This window comes from Nycticebus coucang, chromosome 13 (genome assembly GCF_027406575.1).
Source record: "Nycticebus coucang isolate mNycCou1 chromosome 13, mNycCou1.pri, whole genome shotgun sequence".
NCBI lineage: Eukaryota > Metazoa > Chordata > Mammalia > Primates > Lorisidae > Nycticebus > Nycticebus coucang.
In genome coordinates, this window is record NC_069792.1 from 41,427,084 (window position 1) to 41,438,740 (window position 11,657).

General features: G+C 36.6%; 1 protein-coding gene across 2 annotated transcripts in view; it reads left to right on the forward strand.

Annotated features, from left to right (window-relative positions):
* Positions 1-10,836, forward strand: part of CA13 (carbonic anhydrase 13) — a 30,696-nt gene extending 19,860 nt beyond the window's left edge. For both annotated transcript variants that reach the window (XM_053559022.1, XM_053559023.1), the window contains 4 exons: positions 210-305; positions 1,348-1,410; positions 2,153-2,308; positions 10,392-10,836. In XM_053559022.1, the coding sequence (XP_053414997.1) occupies positions 210-305; positions 1,348-1,410; positions 2,153-2,308; positions 10,392-10,511 (435 nt within the window). In that variant the 3' untranslated portion in view covers positions 10,512-10,836. The remainder of the gene's footprint in view (positions 1-209; positions 306-1,347; positions 1,411-2,152; positions 2,309-10,391) is intronic.
* Positions 10,837-11,657: the final 821 nt, after the last annotated feature.

Consider the following 11,657-nt stretch of genomic DNA (forward strand, 5'->3'; position numbering starts at 1 on the left):
TAAGATAGTGCCCAACAGACTTAGTTACTGTTTAGGTTTTGGACAAAAGTAAATAGGAAGATTCTGTCTGAGGTTCTTGTGAAGAATGCATTATATGTATCTATATGAATGCACAGCACCAGAACATCTGCATAAATGTTTTATGTGCATTTATGGTTTTCAAGATGTTTAAAGAAACATTGAAGCCATCTTGTGTATCTCCCTTTCAGCTCCATGTTGTCCATTGGAATTCAGACAAATACCCCAGCTTTGTCGAGGCAGCTCATGAGCCAGATGGACTAGCTGTCTTGGGAGTATTTTTACGGGTGAGAGTCTATTGATTTCATAATCAGCCAAGTTGGACAGAGAGTTTCAGTCATGGAGAAGACATTCCACTATTTTTAAATAGTAAACTAATTCTAAGTTTATTTTTCCTTTTGAAATAGCAGCAAAAATAACAGGTGAGTCCCTAAAAAGGAAGTTTATTCTGGGCTGTTCTCAATTACAGACTATTTAGAGATGTAGGACTGAATAATGTTCAAGTTCCTGATTCTTAAGGCACTTGTCTGATCACAATGACATGTTGTTCCTGATATACTGACCAATTTAAAAATATTTGTTGTATTTCCCTTTCTAATATTCACATGTGGTCAGACAAGCATTGTCATCATACCTGGGACAGGTTGGGGCTGTCAACTCCCACTGCCACTGCATTCCTGCAGGGTGTGCACCGTTGCCACACCACATTCTCTGCATGTAAGGTGATTACTTGCAGAGCTGAGGTGAGGAGAGCACATGGAGAGAGTCCCATGGATGGCAGCAGTTCTTTGCCTTTGCCCTCCAAGTCTGATTGTGGCAGCAGGATTCAGGTGTGGCAACAAACTACACCTTCATCCTGAAGGGTTTAAAACCTTCAGACAGAGAAGACCCCTAATGGGACCTCAAATCATTTAGACTGCAAGGAGGAAATGTTTTCCTCTCATATTTTGATGTCATCCTAGTCAGATTGGATCTAGGGTCTGAATGCCACAGATGGCTTCATCGTGCAGATATTTTGTTAGCGTGTCCTAATCAAGTTTCTCTCAAGTTAACCTATTTCTTAAACTTTCATAAAGCTGAAAAAATTTGAAGTGGTTACTACTAGTTTTAGAACCATCCTGAAAGTTCAGTACAGAAGCCCTGTAATATTATCTTGTTGTTCAGATTCTTCTGGCTTGATAAGGCCAGCAGGTAAAAGAGAAGCTTTGTTTTAGAACAGTCACTGTATGTTCTGTGCTGGCTTAGGTTTTTAAAAATAGTGACTGAAATGGAGTGATTTGGACTTGATCTATCACAGTAAACATTTCTTTTAAAATTTCATGTTTTTAGATTGGTGAACATAATTCCAAACTGCAAAAGATTACTGATATTTTGGACGCCATTAAAGAAAAGGTAAAATTTATTATTATTTTCTAATGATCAGCATATTTCTTTGTTCTCTCCTGAATTCTCTTATCTTTCTTTTTGGGGCTTAGACCTTAGATATAGCATATGCTGCTTATTTTGAAGCAAGTTTACAATATTCTTGACCAAAAAAGCAAAAGTAACTTTTTATCACTTATCTTTTAAACATTATTAAAGGATTTTAAATTATCTAAAGTAATCACACGCTCAGCACCTATAGCTCAGTGGTTAGGGCACCGGCCACATACACCAGGGCTGGCAGGTTTGAACCCGGCCTGGGACTGCTAAACAACAACGACAACTGCAACAAAAAAGCAGCTGGGTATTGTTGGGGGCACTTGTAGTCTCAGTTACTTGGGAGGCTGAGGCAAGAGAACTGCTTAAGGCCAAGAGTTTGAGGATGCTGTGAGCTGTGACGCCACAGCACTCTACCGAGGGTGACATAATGAGACTCTGTCTCACAAATAAATAAATAATCACTAATAAATCTATGCAAAATTAAATCCTTAATTGTAATGCATTTTAAAGACCACCAAATCTCTTGCTTCTTGAATAAATCTGTATCATGTTCTACTTTGCCTAAAATCTTTAAGGTGTAGATAAATACTTCTTTTAGATACTAAAGGAGGATATTACCTAATTCCATATTATTTTATTGGATGGATGTGTTTTGAGGTTTGTGTAAAGCTATCCACATTTTAATTTGCGGAAATTCTCTTTGTTTGCCCAGGGTAAACAAACCCGATTTACAAATTTTGACCCATTATTTCTGCTTCCACCATCCCGGGACTACTGGACATATCCTGGTTCTCTTACAGTTCCACCTCTTCTCGAGAGTGTCACTTGGATCATTTTAAAACAACCTATAAACATCAGCTCTCAACAGGTATGGAAGCTCTCCTCTTCCAGATCAATCTTGATTCACTCTGAGGAAACTGGCTGAATCTTTATTTTTAAACCCTGCCCTTACTTTCTGCCATACTCCTAAGCCTGTCATTAGAAGAGTAGTTGGACTAGGGGAAATTTATGTCCCTTTCCTGTTTGACCTTCTATGATTAAACTGTTTCTTTCCCACTTCTCAGAAACGTAATGTTTACAGTAACACTGATGAAAGTGAAGCATCAATTTAAGGGCTAGAATTGTTTACATTTGTTTTCTTTTGTTTGGTCTGGGATATAAACAGACTGGGATACAAACAAGAAAATCAGGAGAGAGGCTACTCACAGGAGGCAACATTGTCCTATCTGATCCCAGTCTCCACACCTGCTTCTCCCACAGATTGCAAAAATGAATCTTGAGAACGGTGATGGGTGTGGTGCCCTAAGAAATGTGTGCCTGCTAAGTTTAAGAAAAGGTCACATTGTGCACTCGAAAACCTGTTAAGAGGATAGATCTCATGTTAAGTGTTCTTACTACAATTAAAAAAAAAAGAAGTAGGGGAGGGCGAAGGAAGGGAAAGGAAGAGAAGTTGTTGACCTTGTGGTTTTGTTTAATGCAAAACCTTTAATGCAGCTGCCTGGAGAATTTGTAAACATTTACTGAGAGGCTGTTGAGTAGCCATCTATGCTCTTCTTGCAGAGACATTTACACACTCATTTTTCGGTTAAATGCTTACAGAGCTCCCATGGTCAGCCAGGAGTCTGCTAGACTCAGGATATCCTGTCTTTAATGCCTGGAAATTCTGCCTAGAGCTCTGACCCATCCAGCTGACTAATCTGACAGGTGTATGCTGTGTGTTCCGGGATGTTTACTTCTCAGTGGATTTTATTTTGGGTTTTGGTTTTGATTTTTGTTGTCCTTTTTTAATTAAATGCTGCAATATCTTACCATAAACACAGTCTAGGAATTTTTATAGTTTATAAAGTGCTTTTATCCTGGGCTTACCTGTCTAGCTGTTTCTCTACTCCCCCTCATCAGACTAGGTACATCTCCTCTTGGGATGTTAAACACATCCAACTTTATGTTGGGTTCTTTTCTTCATTGACTTTGTTTTGGGATTAAAGACAAATCATAACCTGATTCATACATACTAAAACATTTTATAAAAGCATGAAAATTCCTGTGAGTTTTTTCTATCATTATCATGTTAAAAGTGACCTGCCTGATTCAGAGGCTTTACTGAGGGAGTTCATTTCTCTCCCCTTCACATGCTAAGCTGTTTACTCTTCCTTAATTTAAACTAGTTAATATTAAGGACTAACAAATTATAACATCAACAATAAGGGGATCATCTTTTCCCTCCTATTTCAAGAATACCTTTATTTCTCAAAGTTACTTGAAAAACAACTTCTTTTGGTTTTTTTCCCAATCTACCAGTGATTTGGGGGAGAAGATATCAAAATATATACTTTAATTCCTTAAAAAGAATAAAGTTAATTTTGTTAAAAATAACTCCCTGCAAGTTTATAGCAGCCTAGCTGTGAATTCACTTCCATATCTTATTTGAGGCTCAATGAATTAATATTATCAATGTGTCTTTTATGCAGTAGAGTATATAAAATGATAGCTGGGTTTTAGAGCTATAGTATGATTATTAATTCATACTAAAGTATTAAATTAATTCCACTGGAGCAGGAATACTTTCAGTCATTTTAACTTTTAACCAGATTGAAGAACTTATTTAGGTAGTAATTCAAATTATTATGACATGGTATTGTGGTGGTTTTAATTGCTAAGGCATAAAGCAATAGATATTTTAAAAATCTAATCTGAGTTTAACCATGAGAAAAACATCAGACAAAGCTTCATTGAGGGACAGTATACAAAATACCTGAGCAGTCCTGCCAAGGTCTTCAAAACTGTCAAGGTCATCAAAAACAAGACAAGTCTGAAGACCTGTCATCATCAAGAAATGATGAAGGCGTCGTTTAGTGATCACTTAGTGTAACATTCCCTGGATGGGGTCTCAGAACAGAGAAAGACTTTAGGTTAGAGCAAGGAAATCTGCATCAAGGAAGGACTTTCATTAATGATAAAATTATTAATATTAATTCATTAATCATGTAAAAAGGTACTATATTAGGAGAAGATGTTAATAATAATGGGAATTGAGTATGGGGTATGTGGGAAATATTTGTAGTATCATTGCTTTAAAATTCTTTGAAAATATAAGGTTTACTTAAAAAACATGAGCCAGTTGATAAAATTATTCAGTTGCTCTTTCATATAAAGTAAAATGAAAATGTCTTTATACCACTGATTTAAAGAAGTACTTTCCAAAAGATAATTTTCGATCTAAAATTTGGCAGCTCTTTTAGTCACTTAGAAACAACGTTTGTGTTTACTTTCCAGTTCCATCATATAATGTCACTAGCTGTGATGAATAAATACTCTTTTTAATGAGTAGGAGCCAATTTTTTTTTAAGGTTTTCTACTACTGTTTCTTGCCACGTCAATGTTTGACCTAAGGGGAAAACCAAATATTTTCATTTTATTTATTTAATCCATTTTTCTTTCTCAGAGTCACTCACTGAGGACTAAATTCTTGATTTAATTCCATGGCATTGAGCAGGTAGATGTACTGCTTTCTGATACTTTTTTATTTTCCTTTGTTTTGTTGAGGCAGGTAACTCTGTTACCTGGACTAGAGTTGCAGTGGCATCATCACAGCTCACTACAACCTCAAATTCCTGGGCTCAAGCAATTCTCCTGCCACAACCTCACAAGTAAACTGGAACTATTGGTGTGCACCCCCACGCCTGCCTCAGTTTTCTGTTTTTTACAGAGACAACAGTCTTGCTGTGTTGTTCAGGCTGATTTCTTACTCCTGGCCTGAACCATTCTCTAGCTCCCACCTCCCAAAGTGCTGGGATCACAGGCGTGAGTCACTGTGCTCAGCCTTCTGGGACTTTTGATAACAGATTTGTCATTTTCTTGGAAAAATTAATTTTTCTTATCAAGTCTTTTTGGATTATCCTACATCACTTAAGTTTGCTTACTCAACTGCTAAAATTCAGTGTGTAAAGTGCTTGGCTTTGATTCTTTTTTCCTTTAAAAAAATTCCCTTTTTTTTTTTATTACAATATCATTTGCCTACAATAACATTCACAAGTTTTAAATGTGCAGTTGCTGTTTTCAGTGATTATACATAACCATGCAACAAGTACCACAAGCAAGACGTGGAATAGATGATTTAGTTTAGCCAAAAAGCTTCTCTTGTGCCCTTTTGCATTCTTTCCCCTTCCCCATCATAGCCCCAGGCAACCACTGACAACAAGTCACCAGAATTTTGGCTTTTCTAGAATTTTATTTAAATGAATTATATGACACATAGATTTTTGTGTTTGACTTCTTTTGCTTAGCATAATGTTTTTAAGATTTACTCATTTCATTTATTTTTATTACTGAGTAATATTCCATGATATCAATATTATCATCATTATTATTATTATTATTCAGCAATTGATGGACATTTGGGTTGCCTTCAGTTTTTGGCTATTATAAATAATAGCGATCCTTATTTGGATATCAGGAGTAATTTAGACACTTGTGTGTGGATACATTTTCATCTATCTTGGGCCCATGCCTAAGACTAGAATTATTAGGCTGTGCATATTTAATTTTATAAGGCACTATCATATTATTTTCTAAAGTGGCTATACCATCTTGCATTCCCACAGCAATGTATGCAATTTTTAGTTGCTGTATATTCCCACCAGCATTTGGTATTTTCAGTTTTTCTAACTTGAGCTATTCTAGTTGGTATGTGTGATTTTAACTTGCATTTATCTGATCACTAGCGATTTTGAATATTTTTCTTATGTATATTGGCTATGTATATATCTTCTTCTATAAAGTATCTGTTGAAATCATTTCTTCATTTTTAAATTGGGTTATCTATCTTTTCACTATTCAGTTTATTCATATAGTCTGGATAAAAGATTTTTCTCAGATATATGTTTTGTAGAAGTTTTCTCTCAGTATATGTTTTTGTTATTGCTGTCTATCTATGTCTTTTCAAAAGCAAAAGTGCTTAATCTTAATGAAGGCTACTTTATAAATTTATTATACATTTTAAAGTTTGTGCTTTTGGTATAGTATTTAAGAAATTTTTATCAATAAGTCACAATGTTTTTTTTTCCTACTTTAAATAATTAGCTGAAATCTTTGATTACTTTTGAGTTAATTTTTGTTTCTCTCCTTTCCTTCTGCTATTCCAGTTACACAAACATCAGACTTCTTCATATTATCTATCAGGTCTCTGAGGCTCTACTCTTTAAAAAACTCTTTATGGCTGGGAACGGTGGCTCATGCCTGTAATTCTAGCACTCTGGGAGGCCGAGGCAGCTGGGTCACCTCAACTCAGGAATTTGAGACCAGTCTGAGCAAGTGCAAGACCTCATCTCTAAAAAATAGCTGGGTGTTGTGGTAGCTGTAGTCCCAGGTATTTGTGAGAGTGAGGCAAGAGTATCACTTGAGCCCAAGAGTTTGAGGTTGCTGTGAGCTGTGACATCACAGCACTCTATCAAGGGCAACAAAATGAGACTCTGTCTCAAAAAACAAAACAAGAAAACAACAAAACAAAAAACCTCTCTTTAAATCTCTGCTCTTTACCGTGGATAATTTTTATTGATGTTTATGCAAGTTTATTTGCTCTTTCTTCTGTTATGTCAATTTGGCTAAGTCTATCTAGTAAATTTATTATTTTAGAAACTATGCTTTTCAACCATAAAAAAAGATGGTGACTTCATATCTTTTGTAATATCCTGGGTGGAGTTGAAACACATTCTTCTTAGTAAAGTATCATAAGAGTGGAAAAGCAAATATCCAATGTATTCAATACTAATAGGAAGGCAGTAAATGATCCAGGGCATGCCCAATAGGAGAAAAACTCATTTCAATTCAAGTTGGGGGAGAGGTAACGAGAGCTGGGGAGGGAGTTGGGGTGCTCTCACTGGATGGGCACAGGGTGACCAGTGGTTGGCACACCTTTTGTGTGTCGGACATAACCATAAGACGAACTCTACCTAGCAGAACTAAATATTTTGACCTGGTTGCTTGTACCCTCACATTAACCTGAAATAAATTAAGAAAAACAAACAAACAAAAAGAACAACTATGCTTTTAGTTCTAAAATTTCTATTTGGTTCTTTATTATTATTATTTTCTTTGCTGAGACTTCTCAATACTCTGCTAACATTTCTTATGCATTAAAAAGATTCTTTATTTAACTTTCTATAACCCCCAAGCAGTTATAATATCCACTTTAAAATCTTTGTAAGGTTCTAGCATCCAGTTCATCTTAGGTCAGATTCTGGTGATTATTTTTTCATTGCTCTATTTTCTTGTTCTTTATACATTGAATAGTTGAATAATTTTTTATTTTTTTATATTCTGGATGATATGAACATTAAGTTCTGGATTCTGTTATTTTCCCCTGATGAGTATTGTTTCTTTTGTTTTAGCAGGTAATTTTCTTAACTGGGCTTGAACTACAAATTCTTTTTTTCGTACTAGAGCTCTGGTCTCAGTTCAGCTTGTCTGCATAGAGTCTGTTCCATGGATACATGGTTCACATGTCAGTTGGAGATTTGGATTGAGAATAGGGAGTTTCTCTCTCTGACTTTTTCCTCGCAAGAGAATTGTGCTCTATGCAGCCTGTGCACCTTATAGACTATACTCAGCTCCCAGGCTAAAAACTGAAGAGATAGGAACTCACTTGCAGAGTGGGGTGGGGTGGGGTATGGATGAAAAATTGGCTGTGTGTTGGTTGTCAAAGGGTGAAGGATTCATGGTGGTTTATTATGCTCTCCTTCTGTCTTTGCATATGTTTGACTGTTTTCATAAAAAATGTAAATAAAAAGAGATTAGGGGAAAATGGGGAAAACAGAAAACAAGTTAAGATACAGTATGTTCGGTGGTTAGTACATGGCTTATTGGCTTGATGGCTTATTTATTGAAATCTCCTAACTATCCTTCAAGTTTCTCATCTGTAAAATGGGAAAATTGTATATTATTGATAGGGTCATTGGGGGATTAAATGAGATAATGTGATATAAAGCACTCAGCACTGTGCTTTTAGCCTGTTATGTTCCATAAGAAAAAGATTATTATTACTCAATTTGGCAACAGTGGAGTACAAATTAAAGATGTTTGAGCATAAGAGTGATATAAAGCTGTTTACAGAGCCGTTGGAAAAGAATATTTCAGATGCTGGGGTTACTACACAAGGAAATTAAAATTTTAGTATTTTAAGGAAACTAGCCAAGGAAACCAGCAAAACAGGTCATATGGACCTCAGCCTCAAAGCTGAACTAGGCACACTGTATCAGCGGCCTATAGGTGCTGAGTTGGCTTTAGGGACAAAGGGGCAGGTTTTCTGCCTGGACAAAGCTGGGGACCACATGAGAGGGTGGTGGGGGCCAGGCAGGGATGTGCATATCAAGCCCTGTGCAGTGGTGGTGGACACCAGAGCCAAGAGAAATCTGTGAGGGGACTGGAGGTGTGGGGTCAACCTAGCTGAATCAGATAGTTGGGAGGCACAAAGTCATAAAGAGAAGGGCTTGATGAGGCATCCTTGCAGGTTTAGGGACTCCTACCCAAGCCAGCAGGCTGATTGAAGAAATCTGTAAAGTTATGTGCAGTTCTAGTCTGGTGAGGCCAAATGCTGTGGAGGCAGGGAACCATGATCAGTTTCCAGAGGGGTTGAATGAGAGAAGCAGGGTGTGGAAGGAAAGTAAAGCCCAGTTTTTCAAGGAATCAGTGGTACGACTGGGGAGGCAAGTTGTGCTTGTTGAGACCTGTGAACCAGAGCTCTAATTTGGGACTCAGGATTTCTGCATGGCCACCACAGACAGAGCTGGATTATCATGATCTGTGGAAGGCTGGTGTCTTCCCTGTGCTCTCAGAGGTTAGATTTTATTAACCTCTGCTGCTTGACTTCACCAGAGCTGGGTCTTTGAAGTCTCATCTGGTTTTAGCTATAATGATCTGGTCTAACGAAACACAAGTAAGTTGTAAATACTTGTCTCCTTCCCATATCTGTACTCTTTTAAAAGACCCCTCAAAATATCACTTGTGGAAATACATTTTTGCTTGTATATGATGGATGATCCTATCTCCATAAAGCTGGTTATAAACTGTTGCCCATTTGTTATAAAGGCCCTCTCTGTCCTCTGCCTCCCATTCTGGTTAGTACAGTACAAGAAATATTTTAGGTCTTGGGTAAATGATGATGATGGAAACCCAAATGATGTGTCTTCGTCTGAATTTGCTGGACTCTCAGATTAAGTGATTATCAAAGTTTAGAGAATGGAGGGTCTCATTACTAATAATTGCCCTCATGAAAACAAAACTAAAAGCATCCCTAAGTTGTCTTAATTGACAATATATTTTTGGTGAAAGTTTTTGAGAAGATAGAATTATTCAGGTAATTTTTCCATTTTCATGTTACTACCATAGACCTGTGCTAAATCTTAACAAATAATATTAAATCACCAAGGAATTATTAAAAATTTATAAAATATACTTATGATAGAAGACTTTTCTGTAATTAAATAGTGATTTAGATTGATATTTATTGGCACGTAAAGGTGCTCAGAATATACACTAAGTGAAAATTATTAGTTTTCAAAACAGCATATGTAATTGAGCCCATTTTTATAATAAAACATGTTAGGCATAAGGGTGTGTGTGTGGGGGAGTGTTTATAGACTGAAAAACAATCTTTGATTTCTAGATATATACTCTTTAAAGCACATTCTCAATGTTTCCTCCTACTACTTTGATCTTCAAAATAAAGAATGATCATATCCTTAATTTTTGAAACTATTTGTGTTTATACAGTGATGAGAATTTAGCAAATAGTTGCTTCATTATATGTGACCCATAACAGAAACTTTTCATTGCATTATTTTAAGTTCCTGGTTATAGACCTAACACTATGTTTCTAAATTTTTTTATACAAGGTAATTCATTAAAATTGGTGTGAATGTCTATGCGGAAACTAACCATTCTCTTTTCTTTAACAGCTGGCCCAATTCCGCGGTCTCTTGCAGACTGCTGAGGGGGAAGAAGCAGCTTTTTTGTTGAGCAATCACCGTCCACCACAGCCACTGAAGGGCCGCAGAGTGAGAGCGTCTTTCCATTAAAAGTTGTCACCAGTGGACCACCCACTCTCCATGACTGTGGAGAACCAGCAAAACAAAGCAAATAAAAATCCCAGCTGATAGTTTTTTCCTAGAATTATAACTTATGGGTACCATTTTACCAGCAGCTTCAATGCCACAAAGGAAACCAGATCTCTTTAACTAAACTAACTTAATTCCTCTGTCTCAGATTTGCCCTCATGGATATTCAAGCCGTGAACATTGTTTGACATGTATTAAAACCCATGAAATATGTCAACTTCACCCTGGGTTATAACATGGTCAATGTTGTAAGCCTCAGAATATATTAAAATTTTTACCATAGGTACTGAATTAGTCATAGCTTTCAATCGTGTACGGCGAAAAGCTTAAATTCATTTCCCAAATGACAGGATTGTGATGCCTTCCTTGATACAAATGACTCTGCTTAATATTTTGCTATTATTTCAATTTGTAAAAAGTAGATAGTATTTTCCTTTCTTTTTTTTTTTTTTTTTTTTTGAGACAGAGTCTCACTTTATCGCCCTGGATAGAGTGCTATGGCGACACAGCTCACAACAACCTCTAACTCTTGGGTTCAAGTGCTTCTCTTGCCTCAGCCTCCCAAGAAGTTGGAACTGCAGGACAATGCCCAGCCATTTTTTTAGAGATGGGGGTCTTGTTCTTCTTCAGGCTAGTCTCAAACTCCTGAACTCAAGAAATCTACCTGCCTTGGACTTCCAGAGTGCTAGGATTACAGGCATGAGCCACTGCACCCGGCTAATATTTTCTTTTAAAATGAACTTTTGTGATGATTATATTGCTGCTCTTCATTGCACAATACTTTTAACAAAATGAACAACATGAGCATTGTGGAGAAGAGGATATAGTTACTTAATGCATCTACTTCACAGAGCAAACATAACCCATATAGTTTTGGTAAAAAATTCCTCAGGATTAAGTGGCTATTTACACTGTAATGAATCATCCCATATATCGTATTCATCATGTTAAACATGTCCTAGCTGGTAATTGACAAGATACAGTATTTTCCAGTTCATGGCCTTAACATGGCTTGAAACTAACAGATTATGTAGTATCAGTGTAGACAAAGCTACTCTCAACCTTGAACAGGCTGCCTACTTTTGCCCAGTGTTTTGGTGGCAGAGA